This window comes from Maniola hyperantus, chromosome 2 (genome assembly GCF_902806685.2).
Source record: "Maniola hyperantus chromosome 2, iAphHyp1.2, whole genome shotgun sequence".
In the NCBI taxonomy this organism is placed as follows: domain Eukaryota; kingdom Metazoa; phylum Arthropoda; class Insecta; order Lepidoptera; family Nymphalidae; genus Maniola; species Maniola hyperantus.
Window position 1 is genome coordinate 5,689,686 of NC_048537.1, and position 18,739 is coordinate 5,708,424.

General features: G+C 33.1%; 2 protein-coding genes across 2 annotated transcripts; both read right to left on the bottom strand.

Moving 5' to 3' along the window:
- Window positions 1–563: 563 nt before the first annotated feature.
- LOC117989400 (uncharacterized) lies at window positions 564–5,309 on the bottom strand. Its single transcript, XM_069502983.1, has 2 exons — window positions 4,787–5,309; window positions 564–4,695 (listed from the first exon to the last, which is right to left on the bottom strand). The coding sequence occupies exons 1-2, from the start codon at window positions 4,856–4,858 to the stop codon at window positions 946–948; spliced, it is 3,822 nt and encodes a 1,273-aa protein (XP_069359084.1). The 5' UTR covers window positions 4,859–5,309; the 3' UTR covers window positions 564–945.
- A 2,040-nt stretch (window positions 5,310–7,349) lies between these two features.
- LOC117987850 (uncharacterized) lies at window positions 7,350–16,954 on the bottom strand. Its single transcript, XM_034974919.2, has 3 exons — window positions 16,759–16,954; window positions 9,399–9,593; window positions 7,350–8,786 (listed from the first exon to the last, which is right to left on the bottom strand). The coding sequence occupies exons 1-3, from the start codon at window positions 16,933–16,935 to the stop codon at window positions 8,187–8,189; spliced, it is 972 nt and encodes a 323-aa protein (XP_034830810.2). The 5' UTR covers window positions 16,936–16,954; the 3' UTR covers window positions 7,350–8,186.
- Between the last annotated feature and the right edge of the window lie 1,785 nt (window positions 16,955–18,739).

Here is an 18,739-nt window from a genome sequence, read left to right on the forward strand (position 1 = left end):
TGAAGACGTTGCTGATAGGTACTGATTTAAACTCCGCTGGTAATTCATAAAAACCTATTTTTCAGTATCATTTCAGGGCCCTTCCTGATTAGACGAATCATAAATTAATCAAGTAGTATGACAGTCATTTATTTATTTTTATTTATTTATATGGCAAACAAGTTATACGTAAATTAGGTGTCCTAACAAGTTACGTGATCAACATCCAAGCGTTTATTGCACATAATATTTTTTTTGTGGCGTTTCGATAAGGAACTTTATTTATAAACATGACTGCTTGAGATCTCCCACGAATCAAACAGTATGCATGGAATGCAAGTATTGTTCGTTCCATTGAAATGCATAATATAGTCAACAAGGGATAAACTAAGTTCATTATCGTTAAGTCGTTTCATAATATTTGAAAAGAAGATATTAAATGAAACTATGATTGCATTTTTAATACCGTAAAAGGTTTATTGATCACTAAAACTGACGTTTTTACTCGTCATTTGTTTACGATATCACACAAAATATATATATACTTATTTACATCAATAACTGTAGTTGCCCTATAAGTTATATGATTTAACTTAGTTTTACTATTACTTATAACAAAATTAAAATAAACACTCAACTACTGCTAAAAAATAAACCTTACAGTTAAACAAATGTAATTATTATCTAAGTTTAAAACCAGCAAAATATTTAGAGTTATGTAAAGGAGAAACAAAACTAGTAGCTATACATTAATTACGTAATTAGTAAGCAATTTTTTCCCCTTATATTTCTTATATTTTCGTACATTAGAAACTTAAAATATCTAAACAATTATAATAATTATGTACCTAATACAATAATTTTCGACAACACAAGTTTTCAATGCAAATAAATGACCATGATTATGAAATGGCTGATGAAGTGACCTAAGTCCTATCGATAATCTTGGATTTCTCATAATATTTTCTAGTTATTACTTATAATTGAGATACTTTTTCGCGAAGATTCGGGCTGAAACTGCGGTTTCATTAATGTTATCCATAAATTTCTTGTTTGAGCGTCACATATTATAAAATAAACAAACAGTACGAAACCCTGCATAGTAGAGGTTAAGCAAAAGAGATACGACCAAAGTGGGTTGCTCGAAAAAGAGAGAACTCCAAAAATCCACGTCAATCCCAGTAAAAAGAATAAAAATATAGACAACCTTAATTGAGCACCAATAAGATCGATGTCTGCCCTTCTTATTTTCCCATCTGGACCTTTAGATATAGCATAAATAACTAAGACAAATAATGTAATATTTACAGCTAAAATGATACATATTGGCACAACGACACTGATGATTAAATAAAATCCACTGGGATAGCAAATTGAAGAGTTTGACCCAAATGAAACATTAGGTATATAGTTTTCTCTATCTAATGCTAAAACAATCATTACAGGAACTATAGGTGTGCCCCATCCAACTAAAGTAAATTTTATCATGAACCTAGAAGGTCGATATACCCCCAAAACTCTTACATACCGTATAAATTGTAAAACAGCTGTTATCAGCATCCACATAAAACTTGCAAGAACTGAATAATGCAATAGAGCTCCCAAAGAAATGCAAACAGTTCTTAACTCTTTAGAAACAATGAAAATATTATTAACTTCAACAAAAAGTGTATTGTCTAAGTTAAATACAGTCATGAATATCAGAGGTAGTGCTATAGAGGTAGATAGATGTAGCAAAACTTTTGTGCTTGCTTTTTTTCTCCATATATGAAATACTGAAGCTGTAATCCAAATGCCCATTATGCCTAGTAATGAAAGAAAACTACCTACTAATGAAATTATATTTAACGATTTGGTATGTTTATCCGCAACAGAATCGGTTCTGTTTTTATTCCGTCCAATATTGAATAACTGGCCGAAGTGTGTTAAATGGTCACACTCACACACGGTTAAGCCCTTCTCGGTTTTTTTTAAACTACACCCACTGTTAGACCAATAACCTGGAACATTGCCCACTGAATGTGGTTGGAAATTCCAAAAACCACAAAATTTTTCTGACGATGATGGATTTAAACCTCTGTATATTAAAGGTATGGGCCGTATAAAGTTAGTTAAAAAACCCGGTAAAGAAATACCTATTATGCGACTATTGACATAGTATGTATTTTTTTCTAATTCTTGAAATATGGCATCATTATGAAAAACGCTAATAATTACGTGCATATTACTTTCATCGACACTTTTTTCATAATCGGATTCATTTTCATTTTTTTTAAGACTACTTAGTACTGCGTCTGGTATCCAAGTAGCTATTTCTAAGTTCTCAATCGACATCACTTCTTCTAAACTCGTATTTTTGTATAGTGGCCTTATTTCAAGGTCCACGAAAAAATCATTGTTCGTCAATGATTTAATTACTGCTAAACCACTTACATTATTAATGGAAGGATATGAAACTTGTAAAATGAATTGTGGCTCGATAGCAAGTTGGTAGTCAAAGTTTTGATTGCTGCATTGATAATAATTACCTATTTTCCCGTCTTTATGAGCTAATATTTCTATTATATTATTCAATGAATCTAATATAACATTTGTTGAGTTAAGGGTTTGTGCTAATCGCAAGTAATTGTTATTTAGCACCATAATTCTATCCATGACCCATGCTATATTTGCTATATTTCCCATGTCTATAGACGTCAGATTTCCTTGAGCAATACTTAAAATATGCTGTAGCGACATTGATAGGTAGTAAATATCTGCTGGTATTATTATATCAACATCGCGCAATACAAAACCGAGACCATCAGTCAAAAAACGGGATGTACAGTTTTCAGGCACTTGTCCTGTAACGAATTTGTATAAAAAAGTGGTTGTATTGGAAGGTTGATAATTATGATTACATTTCCCTTCTACATTACCCCAAAAGCTTCCTGTCATATATGTTCCATTACATAATCTTTTGACTGGCAATCCATTTTCCTGCAAACAAAACTGTTTAGGTGCAGCTATGTGTCCAATTGGTGTTAGATCCCAATTGAGTTTGATCGACTTATCCATAGAAATCGTTGGCAAGCAATACATAGAACTTGCTAAACTGAGAAGTATATAATTGTATTTTGGAAGTTCTGTTTCAGCTATATTAAGCGTGGCATTATAGATTCTTTGAATGTTTCTCGCATTATCTTCATAAATCATATCTACAGCAATGTGCATATGCAGTAAAAGCGTTAAATAATTTGAACTGTTATTTAAATATGCCATAAGTATAACTTTTTTAGCTTTGAATATATCTGTTAAGTTAGAACATAATTCAGACACAAGCCTTTCACCATTACCTTCAATAGCATCTAAGCAATAATATACGTTTATAGTAAGAGAAAAAACATGAACTTCATCCCCTTGAGGATTAACTGTAATAATATTAGATTGAATAAAAGAGAAATTTGCTGTATGCCCTTCACACCAGTATTGTGCCGCTCGTTCTGTAATAATATCTATTTCATATACGACTTTCTCAGTACTAACAGAATCGGTTGTCAAATTATACTGGTCAATATTCATTTGAATAAATGGCATATCATTCATTTGAACTACTTTGGCGAATCCTTTTACATTGGAAAAACATTGTATACCACGATCATATTCACTATATTTCCAAAGACCAGACGGGGAATATACAGTTAAATACATAACTTTTTTTCTCTCGTTATACTCAAACATTAACTCCGTTTTTTTGTAAATCTCTTCAGTCATACAAGCCATACATGGTAACGAAGCATCAGGCTTTTGCACAGCAAGAGTACCCTCATTATTGATTGATATATAATATATCTCTTGTAGTGTCAAGTTAATAGAAGATGCGTGTTTTTTTTTACTTAAGATAAATGAGTCAAACCAACACCATGTATCTTGAGGTAAATTATTCATTTTAGCTATCTTTTTAAAAATAAACCTCTTTAGATCATCAATTTTATCGCCCAATGATGTATTACACATTTTACTAGCGATAAAACCCTGAAAAGTTAAATTTGTTCTTGATTCTTCTATTCCAAGACATATACCTTCATCGGGCATGTATCTAACAGAATGATACTTCGGTGGGCATTTTGCTGGATAGTGAATATCGTTTATATAAAAACATAAACTAGGATAATTATTGCTACAAGTTTCTGTTATCAATTGTTGTCGTTGAATGTCTAACAGCAAACATTTTTTTATTGTCGTATTGATTATTAATATATTATTGCTTTCGACATGGTGCCCCCATTTAGGTCCTGGGATATGCCACCATATTGGACTGAAAAATTGTGAACGCCTTGCAGGTAACCAAAAAAATTGCGAAACGTTTTTAGTATTTAGTGAATTTAATAATGAGATAACATCATTATCACTTAAATCTGTAATAACTGAAGCACCACCACTTTTCAGACAAGGATAATTCCAGGCTGATGGCTTCTTAATTTGGTAGCAATAAGCTTGATTGCATTTAGAAATTTGGTCGAAGCCCGGAGGACAAGCAGAAAGGTTATAGTAGTTTAATATTTGAAGGCATGGACTTAGTTCAGTAGCGGGTGGTTTCCATTCAGACCCTACACAATTTCTGGTTATCAATTTTTCATTATTGTAACAAGGTGGATATGATTCTACATTATTAGCTGGAACAGTTTTTCCCCATTTAACTCGTATTCCATTATGGGTAAATTCTTCATCACAAATCTGTAAAAGCATTGTTTTAATTTTACATCAAAATTATATTATAATTATCACTTAATAATGTTGCGAGTAAAAAAACCTGATTGTTACCTACCTGTAATCCGAAATGTATATAAAGAAACAAATAAAAACTAAAAATAACTTTTAACATAGCGAGTGAAAACATTTAATTGTTGACATGTTATTTTCTCAATTTTTATTTAGAAATCACTGGCGTTAGGTTCCGTCAGCATTCAGCAGCAATCGCAACATTATAGAATTTCCTATGGAGTTGAGTATCATAATATTATAGGGACATAATATCAGTCTAATATTAACGTGTAAGGAAAAATTATAAAGGGCGATCCGATCACTACACTAATTTAACAACAGCTATTATTTCTTAAATTAAGAATAATTCAAATAAAAAATGTTTGATTTGATTTGATTTGATTCTTGTGAGGGGTTTGCTGCAATATGGCTAAATATTACTTACTTAGGAATGATAAAGTAAAACTTTGCTGGTTTTACTTGAACAGGGGCATGCAATATACCTAATGTGCGTTGTGCTGAATGGTATCCTAACCTTCGCCCCTTAACTTCCAATTTCATCATCGCTGTCAGTTTGGAGTTTTGCTTTATTTTGTAGCTACTAATAATCTAGCTGATTTCTCACCTGGTTAGGTTAGTAGGTACGTATTTCCACATTATAATAAACTCACTGTAATCCATACTTTAGTATTATAAATGTATGTTAGCTTTTTACAGTCCATCCATTTAGACTATTTGGATGAAAGTTACAAAGTTAGACCCGCATCATGTTTTGATGAAATAAATCATGTAGACTGGCATAGGCTACTTTTTCGTCGAAAACCAAAGAGCTTCCTGGGGATTTTTAAAGACATAATCCATGTGGACGAAGTTTCGGGGCATCATTTATTGCTTATAAAGCTTGGACTCGACCTAAGAGGCGCCGAATCGAACCGAAACGCGTTGATTGAAGGTATGACAAACAATTTGACTTAGCGTACTGCAACATGTACACATGAATGATGTCTTTGCCTACGCAGTTCTATTGTAAACATCTGGGTGGCGAATTATTGCTATCCGATCGATTCGTGGGCGGAATAAAATATCAGGATCACCCTGTTTTCACTATAACAACTGTAATCAGTTTAATAACATTACTGTCACCATCCCACACCAAAACACTCTCGATAGGATATCTAACCGTATTCATCGATTCTATGCCATCCAAATAAAGTGTGTAATATTAAATTATCCATGTGTGTAATTGAAAGGCTTAGCTTTATCTTTTGGACGCGCACGGATTTAGCAGAGCTTTTAGTATTGTTGATATTAACACTGCCAAGTGCTACTAGAATAATATTTACCTATGTTTTGAAATCTACATAGAAAAATATACAGCCATTGTCAAGTTACTATTGTAGACATAAATAGTGTTACAATTCGGCCGACTCCTGAGAAGTATCTATTTAGATTTAAGAAAGTTTTAAAAGTTAAGTAACTTTTTTTAGGATTTTTTTAACATACGTTACCTATTATTATATGTTTATGAATAAAATGTAAAAATTAAACACTTAAAATTAATGCCGCCCTTAAGCATAAAGGTGCGTTTATCTGCCAGCCGTTAGAGCTTTATGTCATAGGGAACATAAAATCATTGAATTAAACTTTCTAAAAACGACCCTTACAAAGTAGTAAAACCTGCGCTCTACATGATTTATTTAACAAAACATAAAATGAAGCTTCTTAAGAGTCATCATAATATCAATTTTTTTTATTAGTATCTACTTATGTAAAAAAAAAGTAATAGTATTCAAGCGAAAAACCTTAGATCTATAAACATAGATCACCTGTTACCAAGTGATAAATCTGACCTGTAATAACTGACTAACAGTAATTATTGCTTTCGAATTGAAAAATAAAAAAGAAAAATTTTCAGTTCACCTATTTTATTATACATGTTTAGTATTATTAGTAGTTATACATTTTATATATTATTATATAGTACAAAAATACTTTTTTGTCACCATACAGCACAAATAATTTTTATGTCATAAACTATTATTATTATTAGTAATTAGATGTAGGTACATATAAGTTTTATCTTAAACGCACCTAAACCTTTAAAAGTTACTTTAACATTTATTTACATTTTTTAGATAAAACACTTTGTTCTGATGGTGGAAAGAAAAAAATTTGCCAAATATAGACAACTGTACATTGTTTATAAATGTATAAATACTTTAGAAAAAAAAATCCTTCCTATTATAATAAACTAGAAATAGCTTACGTACCTTCCTAATATAAATTTTGTATGACTAACGAGTAACGATTAATTTAATATCTAATTTCAAATAGATAGACAGACGTATGCAGAGCTTTTTTACCTGACTACGGCAAAGTCAAAAGGGTTATATGATTTTGCCAGTCTATGTATGTATGTATATTGGTGTGTATTCATATGTGTTCCACTGTAGCGGCTGAACTATTGGGCCGATTTCGATGAATGAGGTGTCAATTGATTGTACACGAACAAAATTGATCTCATGGATGTAACATCCAAAAAAGTGGGGGTCTCTAAAATGTTTTTTCAGGTTTTTACCTATTGTGTCGAGTGGGATGTCAAATGAAAGAGGAAAAAAAATACTGAGTTCATAAATATAAATATAGTATACTATTAAAATATACCAAGCGATAGAAACCCAATTTTACTAAATTTCAGCGTTTATTAAGAGGATCGTAGTCATCTTTTAGTTTTGAACTTTATGCTTTTTTGTTTTATAAATAGATAAGTACTATCTTAACATAATATTATTGCTTGTATGCACGCTACGTATATCAAGGAACTTCGTTCTATTTCAAAACCTTAATAATTTTATTGAGGTGTTGAATATTATATTTTGTTAATGTGCAATTCATAATAATCGTAATGAGCTCTTATTGTTCATATTTATAACTTAAAGCTCTGTGCTTATATATAATAGTACTACGTACTTAAAGTATAAGGCAAATTAATGTATTTTATTTTACACCCAACCCGCCATCATTTTAAACATATTATACGTATAAAATACTTAATAAAATATTATTATTATTATTATTATTAGTAGATGCATAAATATGTACACATGTAAAAAATGGTAGATATGCACAATGTTGCATGATATTTTAAATAATAAGTCTGTCGATGGATCTAATTTATAAGTATAGATCATTAGTTATTCGAGACTGATAAATTGAACACAACAATAATTTAAAATTCCGTTGTTTGAGCTTACGTGGTATGGATCCATAATATTATCGATGTATAAAAACTGGAAAAAATATTCACAGATTGTGTTCATAATACTACTTAGACGAAAAATGCGTGATAGACATTACTGGGTGTAAAATTTATACATCATATTTATCATTCTTATATAAATTATAATATTATTCGTTCATTTAAAACTCAGATATCTATGTAATTATACAGTTACTAGTGACATCTACTCTGCATTCGTTTTTAAACCACCTTGTGGGAGGGGAGGCGGTGGCACATTAGGTATCGCTGGGTCCTTAGAGGAATAATTGAGGACGTTGAGGTCGCTCGGTTCAGGGGGCGGTGTTTGAGACGATTGATCTGAAGACGCAGGAGAAGCCACTGGAGCTTCTGGTTTTAAAGCTGGGATTGGCGCACCAGCACCTAAAATGTTTGTCAACGGTTGGTAAAGTGGTAATCCGGCATAGGGGTGGAAGCCAAAAGGATTGTAAGGATCATAAAATCGTAGACCAGGGTATGAGTAAGGGAAACCAAATTGTGTATACTGATAGGCGGGACTAAAGTGCCCCGCTCCTATGGGCAAAATTTGTGGTGGCAGACCGAACTCGTTAAGTGGAATTGGTGACTCTGTTCTAGGGGGTTCCGGAGGTGATGGCGCTGAAGTGGGTTTATTATCTTCTAGAGCTGGACTAGGTTCGGGTGCTGGCAGCAGCGAAGGGTTTTCCGCTGGTTTCGATTCCGTTGGAGCCTCTGAAGTTGATGACGGTGATTCTTCAGGCTTTGCACTTGCATCTCTAGGAGCTGCTGCAGGAATAGTAATGAGACCCTGAAATGAAAATGAGTGTGATTGAATAAAACTTCATTATAAATATTCATCTGTAGTTGTATAATGCATTGTTTACTTTGGTTAAAAATATGTATTTTCTACTGATAATTCAATTTAAGTCAAAGTGTAAGCGGACTAGTCACTTTCGAGCCCACTGGCAAGGCCCTCACGGCCGTGGGTCATTAGCATCAGATTTTTGCAGTTTTTAAAAATGCAGTTATTTTTATGCTGGAGATCCACGTCTTCTTCCTAGCCATGAAATCTTGTTGCGTCTTACAATAATAACAGTCTTACAGTTCTATAAATTTATAAGTATGGGTTGCCTGGAAGAGATCACTTTAGTGATAAGGTCGCCCTACGTTTTTTAAGTATATCCTGCATTTTTACTTTTTGTAATTTTGTTAACAAAAAAGTTGTTTAAATTTAATAATTATATAATAATTAATATGGTGTAAAAACTCATTTTTCAATGTAAAATTTGTCAATTCTCACTTGGTCAGCATGGTAAACTATGGCCTAAACCCTTCTCATTAGGAGAGGACATCGCGCTCAGTAGTGGGCTAGTGAAAGGTTAAATTGATGATGTCAATTTTTATAGGAATATCTACTTACATTTCCTATAGGCAGATCTCCATAAAATACAGGTTGGTATGGAAACGGAAACGCATTGTGTAGTACTGGTTGGTATACTGGGTAAGCTTTACTCGGTTCCAAGTTTTGATTCGACGTTATTAAGGCGTTGTAGATTTTCGGAATCCTCCCTGGAGCAGGTTCAGCTAATGCTCCGGCAAGAATTACGCAGAGAAACTGGAAAGGAAAGAAATCATAATATGAAAGACCTATTTATGTTGAAAACTATAAAGTAGAATAATTCGAAAATGCGTTAGGTTTTGTTTGATTTTATTCACAGATACTACATATACAGGGTGTAACCAGAATGCTTGCAAAAACTTAGCGTTAATGTTATACTACCCTACCTAAACACAATCCAATACCAATAACCATTTGCGTCATTTCGTAGTTTTAGTGATTTAGTTGGTATTTTTCAAACCCACAATATAACACAGTATAACGTGTAAAACTTTGGTGCAAAAAATGCGGCATTCACTCCGAGTGGCCTACTTACGCAACGTTTGTTGACCCCTAGCGTCAGTCACATGTTTTATTTGCAATATATCATAAACTTTTACAAAAACTAAATCTAAAAAACGGGTAACAGCAAATCGATCGCAATCAGTATACTTAATAGCTTGATAAAAGTAGACTCTTAACCATAATATATAGCATATAACGTACAATTCAAATTTCATTTCTTCCCTATTACTTAGTAACAGGTTTGATTCCGGAAAAAAAATTGGTACCACCTAAATTTCTTAGTGCAATTCAATGCGGGTTTCATTAGTATTCAGAACATTTCAAGAAGAATCGCTACGTGGGAACCCCACGGGGTTTTTAAAACCCGTACGAAGTCGCGGGCATCGTCTAGTTAATATAATATGCGTATGCGTGTTTTCTGCCATGGAGCTATTTTAATGAATTAATGATTTCCTTTGGTATATGTTAAGGAAACTGGTTTATGTGATAAGTGTCGATGTAAAGAGTTAAGAGAGCAATTATCGTTTGCCTTGAATGATACTCCATAACAAATTAATAGGTACTTAGGATAAAGTGACGCAATAGAAGTTTATTATAAAAGATACCTCTTTAAATACATACTATTTATTTTATATTTTTCAATCAGATATATACCAATTTAAATTAAATTAAAATTTAAATTAAAATTAGATTTTATATATGCTCAACTAAAAATAACGTCAATTTTTATAAAAGTAATAAATCCTGCAGTTTTAAATAGACGTAACATATTATTTTTAACATATCATCTTTTTATGTGATTTGAATAATATTGCCACTAAATTATGTAAGGATTTCTGTTGGTCGATTACCTTGCCTTAACAGTTCAATTTGTCATGCGGCCTAAGTTCGGGCAAATCCATTGAAAACCAGAGGTGTATCTAATTGGACAATGATCGCTTTGAGTATATATTATCTTGATTTACGAACACAAATTCAGGTACTTACGGCTATTGAAATGATTAAATTAACGGGTGAACAACAGAAAACGAGAAATTGTTGACTAAACATTTACCAGGTGGTCCCAATATAACCTTGCCTTATCTGCGACAGGTAGTGACATATAAAGCTAATAAAAATACTATTCTATTCTATTATTTTCTAATATCATTTTTAAATGCAGGTAAATAACTATCAACTACTATTTTAATATACTTACCTTCCTATCATTAGATAATATCCTAAATCATAATCTTTAATGTCTATAATACCATCTGTGATCATACCTATCATATTTCGATTGTACAGTGTGACCCGTTCAAAGTGTGCAAACGTTGACCTTGAATAAACTAAAGAGATACAATATTTTTACTTTATTTTCCACGTCATAATAATGCATTGTCCGCGCGACCGATGACCTTTGATTAGTTAATTTTTTAACCTTAGTGCTGAACTTACTTTTTCTATCAATGTTGACGCTGAAACTGTCCTTAGATTAGAAACAATGACTATCTACCTTTTTGCAAGATAGATAATGCAATAAATACTTAGGTGTGGTATTATCATTTTAATACTTTTCTTATACATGGCATAATATTCTATATCAAATCTTTCAAAAAAGGAACCCCCGAGTTTCTTGCTGGTTCTTCTCGTAGGAAAGACATTCCCATCCAAAACCAGTGGTAGATGCATCTGACGATTTAAAAATTTATTACACTTGTAAAAGTTTAATTGAATAAAATGTTTTTTTTTCAATAATATCCTTGTCACTTCAAGTGGATTTTTATTTCAACGGGATTCTTGTCAATGGTGCTCGTAAACCGCATCATAGATTTTCTGTGCCTTACAAAAAGTTAATTTTTCAGATATAGGTAATATATATTCTTCTTCGTCGAAACACTTTTGGCATAGCGGTCGTGCTCATCACGATTCAACGTCTTTGAGAGCAGATGCAGAGTATATTTATTAATTTCTACATAAAGTGGTTCAGATATTTTATTACCTAAAGGTAAGAATCCGTTTCTATTTAACGTTATCAAAGGCTTATACATTTGTATAGGGCTACAGCTATTTTGAAAGTAGTTTATGATATAAAAAATAAGCAGGTGGTTCATTTTTGATATAATATTTTGTGTCTGCTATGTGCATTACCACTTACTTATTTTAAGTGAAGGGATAACAAAACGAGTGCATGGCCGTGTCCACTTCGTATGTACTTAGTGCTAAACATATATCATTTTATATTGCCTTAGACCCGGACTTTCAGTAGGTAATTGATGTAATTGTAGATAAGTATCAAACAGTATCAATACTTATAGTTAGCGGATTTTTTCAAGAATATAAATGAAGTCTAGATTATATATATCTACTTAATAAATTTTTACATGAATTTTGACAAAATATTTTACTGTACGAATATTGTGTTAAATGCATTAAATGTGATATTATTTAATTATTTTTAAAACTCATATTTTTTTATTATGTGTAGTGTACCTACTACTAGGAATAAGGAATATTTAAAAAATATTTCCCTGAACAATAGATTTCAAAACTTTTGGCACCAAATAAAACATTTTTTTTTTCTTTTTTGTTGGCCTTTTTTTAAATTATTCTTTGATATACGAACTAACTGACTTAACTATCCCTAAATATTTAAGTTATGGTTAATAATTTTTTGAGGTTATGAATAATTTGAATATAAACACACGAGTAGCCGTCGTTTTGGGTCATTGCCGATCTAACGCAACTGTTTGCCCAATCGTAACATAAAATATCCTAAGTATCATACAAAACTTTAATCTCCTAAACATATCCAGCTATACATACTCATTTACCATATAGGTTTACAGTTTAAACATACTAAGTACCATCTATAAATGCTAATGCCATAATAACATAGTACTGAAAAAATTGTGCTTATCAATTTGTACATAAATTTCTAAATGAACTATATTAAACTAAATAGATATATTTTTAGGGTTCCGTACCTCAAAAGGAAAAACGGAACCCTTATAGGATCACTTTGTTGTCTGTCTGTCTGTCTGTCTGTCTGTCTGTCTGTCTGTCTGTCTGTCTGTCTGTCTGTCTGTCTGTCTGTCCGTCTGTCTGTCAAGAAACCTACAGGGTACTTCCCGTTGACCTAGAATCATGAAATTTGGCAGGTAGGTAGATCTTATAGCTGACATTTGGGGAAAAATCTGAAAACCGTGAATTTAGGGTTAGATCACACAAAAAAAATTAAATTGTGGTCATGAACTAATAATTAGTATTTTCAACATTCGAAGTGAGTGACTATATCAAGTGGGGTACCATATGAATGGTCTTCACCTTTACATTCTTAAGCAGATTTTTATTTATTTTTATGCATCATAGTTTTTGAAATATCGTGCAAAATGTCGAAAAAATATGACTGTAGTACGGAACCCTCATTGCGCGAGCCTGACTCGCACTTGGCTGGTTTTTGATTGTAAAACTAAACACAACGAATATAGGTACAAGCTTTGCTAAGGAACGAAACTAATGTGGTAGAAGTATTTTAATCTAAATGATATATAATCGATGCATGCTGTGTCATGTGTGCTGTATACAGATGATCATTAATTGTTTATTTGGCACTTGGGTGTCTCGTATTGGTTGCAAAACTTAAACTAAGCACATAAAGCGCTAGGTCAGACAGTTCGGTTCCGATGATACCTACTATGAATTACGAAATAAGTATATATCCACTGACCTACGTGTCCAAGAATTTTTATATACGATATATGAACAGAGTACCTGCTGACTTTCTTGACTTGGCTTCTCGTTTAGTATTAGTAGTAGATAAAGTCATTGTCCGGTTTCAATCCGGAAATCAGCGCATGCGGCTACAATGCCAATATTCGTCTACTCACAACACAAGGTCTAAGAAATGGAACAGACTCATCGAGGTCAAATTAACTTGTAATTGATATTCTATTAAGGCTTGATTTAGTTTAGGTATTATACCGAGCCCGGGCCATAGGCATGCTTCAACTGTAGAGTCAACTGTGATTGCTCGGAGGACAGACATACATTAATGATTAGAGCCTCAATAGCTCAACCGGTAAAGGAGTGGACTGAAAACCGAATGGTCGACGGTTCAAACCCCGCCCGTTGCACTATTGTCGCACCTACTCCTAGCACAAGCTTGACGCTTAGTTGGAGAGGAAAGGGGAACATTTGTCATTTAACATGGCTAATATTCTTTAAAAAAAAATTGCACGCTAAAATACTTCCAATCGTACCCCGTCACATCAGTGCACAGGTCAGGTGTAAACTAAATCGAGCCTAAGTTTGCAAACAGTTTGACTGTAATTCAATGGACAAAATTTAAAATTGAAATAAGTACATTAGGAACCACTAAAATTTGAATGAAAATTAGGAGGAAGATTTATGATATAAACCATCAAATTGGAAATTATTAAAGGAAGCATCGGTGCAGGAATAGGTAGGTACGCTAAAACCAAACATTTAGAACTGTAGGTAAAGCGACTACCTGACTCCTGGTTAGATCTGCCGAATGCCGAAGTGTTTAATAAAGATGGTTTTGTATAATTTAACATGTTTAAATTTTTTAATTGTTTCCTTAAAATCTGGGGATGTTGTGGCCTATAGTAGAATCTGAACGGTTGACTGACTTTGACGGTCACAATTTGGCCTTTACCTATCCTTGGTTATTTATCACTAACATCTCTCATTAAAACTTAGAGTTTTAATCATAACCTTAATTAAGTCTTGATCGAATCGTATGCGGAAGGATCTAGAAGCTCACCGGGTTATCATACCCGGAAAACCACATACTACAGGATGTAACCAGAACGCGCCGGTAGCAAAAACTTTGCGTTATTGTACTATACTATGCTTACCTACTACCTAAACACAATCCAATGCCAATAACCGTTTGCTAGTTGTCTTCTTAGTCTTGTAGTTTTAGTCAATTAGTATTTTTTAAACCCGCAATTTATAGCGTGAAACTAGCTTATGCTTGAGACTTTCGTTCTACACAAAACCCAAACCTCAATTTTACCCCCTTTAGGAGTTGAATTTTCGAAATCCTTTCTCAGCGGTTCTCTACGTCATAATACTTGCATGCCAAATTTCAGCCCGATCCGCCCAGTAGTTTGAGTGTGCGTTGATCATCAGTCAGTCAGTAATTCACCTTTTCCTTTTATGTAAGTATTAAGATGAAAAGGCTCTCTCGGCCCTCAACAATGAGGATGACGAGGTAGAAAAAGAAAGAAAACATCTTTTAAAAGCACGCATGATTAACAACGTTGTAATGCGTGCGCTCTGTATATCATTGTGCATTCAGACTAGACCTCAGTTGCAGAATGATTCACTCTTGCAGTTCGACGACCAGCCGCGGCCTCTGCATGATGACATTTCTCTATGTGCAACTAAAGGGCTTTTATCTAGATACCATTGTCCACTATCCGTCACTACCCATACCTATTAAACATGGGAAAATGTGTTTGTTTGTATTTAGGTTTATCCTTCAATCACTCCACAAATAAGCGTAAATCGCCGTGATTTTTTGCATGGGTTAAATACTTTATCTACGTCGAGTAAATTTAAGAGTTCCTATGAGATTTTCAAAACAAAACCTAAATCCACGCAGAGCAAGTCGTGGGTATCATCTATTAGGTAAAAATATAAATAAAATTGAAGCATCTGTCTGTGCTTTCGAAATAACAGCCTTACAGCACCCGAGCGACTGTTACCACTACCCATATTATAAATGCGAAAGTGTGTTTGTATGTTGGTTTGTCGTGCAGCAACGGATTGACGTGTTTTTTTACATGGATATAGTTTAAAACGTGGAGAGTGACAAGGGCTTCTTTTTATTCAGGAAAATTAAAGAGTTCCCACGGGCTTTTTAAAAACCTAAATCCACGCGTACGAAGTCCCGGGCATTAGCTAGTAAAGTTCATAATTATGGTTGATTACGCGTACCTAATCATTTTGTTTTCTGATTTTTTAAACAAACTATTTTAGTTTTCTATGGCCATTAATTATTATCCTGGCAAAATAAAATTCCCTGCGGGGTTTAAAAAACGTAAATTCACGCAGATATAGGAAAGATACAGGAAAAACCTATATGACCATTATTAAGAAATAGGTATATATAGGTCTATATCTATCTACCGCGATCGTCTTAATACGTAGGTAGTAATTTTTATAACAATTGAATAATAATAGGTATTATGTTAGCCATTTGGTGTTGGAAATGAAAATGAAAATTTAAACAGTAGAATAAACTATACTAAGTATACATAAGGTAAGTATAAGCATATTACCTGTAACATTTACCAAAATTAAAAGCCCATAAGTGTTATAAGTGTGACCTAAATTATATTCATTACCTTTTTTCAAGGTATTTACTTATCTAATTAGGTAGGTACGTTGCTACTTTTTATCATAATTATTATGAAATCGATGAATATTAATATGAAAAAAATCATTTATGATGAAGTTAGTAAATAAATAATATCTCACTGGTTTACATTTTTCTACGCAATACAATATTGAGGAGTTACCTGCGTTAATTGGTCTTATTTGTGTAATAATATTCGCAAAGTTTGCCTGTACATTACTAAATGATAGTTTCGAGTTAACTCACATGTCACGTTAGTTAACTTAAAAGTAATTCTAGGGCCTCTGTCCATTGTAGTACCTAAAGCTTCAGTTGACAAAGTAAATAATATTACTTATTACAAAACAAAACACACAATATATAGGTACCATACGAGTACAAGCACTTGGAAATACTTGATGAACTTGACTTCGCTCGAGCGCAAAACGAGAGGTCATTAAAAATGATATAAGAAATGAGGCTGTTACGTGCTGTTAGTATGGTAATGAAGTTAACATTATAACTCACGGGCAGACACTGTTGGGCCGCCATGTTGCGCGCTAGGCGAGTGGTACTGGAGTGTCGATGTGGTGGTAGCGACTGTGACCTGCGCCTGCACACTTCGCTCGCCACCAATGAACTGAATGGCACTGGAAGCGATTGTTTAGCTTTCCTTTGTATTCTAGGAATTACTTTCCGACTCATATTCTCCCAATGACTTATGTTAACTCCTGGTGTTTTTATCTTTCAACTGGCATAGCATATTTTGCGTCATAGCACTTAAATTGCATATGGGTATTGCAGTAGGTTAAAAATGAATCACTTCCTATAAAAAGGCGTATGTGGAATGTTCATGTATATTAAAACGTCCACGAGACCTTTAAAAATCGATTTCAGGACAGCTTAAAAGTATTAAATATATGTGTGGGATTCGGTAAAAATCGTCAGCATATTTTCCGAATACGTCATATTTCCTAACGATAGTGATGATGCCTGCGACTTTGTTCGCGAAAATAAGTATAGGTTTTTGAAAAATTCTTTAGGAGCTCTTTGATTTTCCGAGACAAAAAGTAATATTTTAGTAAATTAAGAGTATAATATAGTCTATCACTATTCCAAACAGCCAAATCGATTGAGTCATTGTATTGTGTTGTAAGTGTTGTAAGAGTAACAAACATACAAACTTTCACGTTCATAATATTATTATGACTATAATAGGACAATAGTTTTGTTGTTGTTAAAGTAGTGGCATGAGGTATTATCTAAACATACTTATAATAGGAAAAGGTGACTGACTGACTGACTGATCTATCAACGCACAGCTCAAATTACTGGATCGGGCTGAAATTTGGCATGCAGATAGCTCTTATGACGTAGGCACTAGGCATCCGCTAAGAAAGGATTTTTGAAAATTCAACCCCTAAGGATGTAAAATAGGAGTTTGAAATTTGTGTAGTCCACGCGGACGAAGTCGCGAGCATAAGCTAGTATAAAATATTTCGATCACGAATAGTCCGACAAATATAAAATTTCATTTTTAAATTTAAATTATATGTATAATTTAAGCGTTATCAATCTATCATATTCTATCATCTATCATCTTCAAACGCCTCTTCTTGTAGATTTATTTCCGCAGGTACCTAAGCATGTCCTTGTGGGCGAATGCAACTTAAAGCTTTGCCCCACTTTGGCGATAAGCTTTTAACTCAGCCTAGTGCGATAAGTAGGTACACTTTTAATTATTACGACATCAGTCTGAATCTCATGGTATTATGCAAATATGCATGCCTTTTGTTTTTTATGGGATATAAAAATGTTTGTCGTGATATTTTTAGGATTCCGTACCTCGAAAGGAAAAAGGAACACTATAGAATCATGAAATGTGGTAGATAGGTATTATAGCACAAGTAAAGGAAAAATCCAAAAACCGTGAATCACAAAAAAATAATTAAAATGTGTTCATGAATAAATAATTAGTATTTTCAATTTTCAATGTAACATTGGTAACTATACCAAGTGGGGTATCATATGAAAGGGCTTTGCCTGTAAATTCTAAAACAGATTTTAATGCATACTTAATAGTTTTTGATTTATCGGTGCCTCTGACTCGCACTTGGCCGGTTTTTTAATCTTTACCATTTAACTTGGGAAATACGCTGTAGGTAAGAGTAGAAATCGGGCAAAAAGGAGCAATATGCAAATTTCTGACACAAATCGGAGAATTTCCGACGATTCAATATTTAAAAAAAGTTATGACTTAATACCATCTGAATAGATAAAATCTAACACGAATGAAAAAGAAAGCCCGTTCTAAGAAAGTTTTCGCGGTTACAATTACAACCTTGTGAAATGACGCATTTCATATAGGTAGGCTTAGCCGCAATGACAAAGTATTTAACAACGTGCCTATCATACTTTCAGAATACGAAATGCAAAGACTGTCACTGACTCAGCGAACTTTAAATCATAATATCGTATAAATCATCATTATCATGATCACCTCATTGCC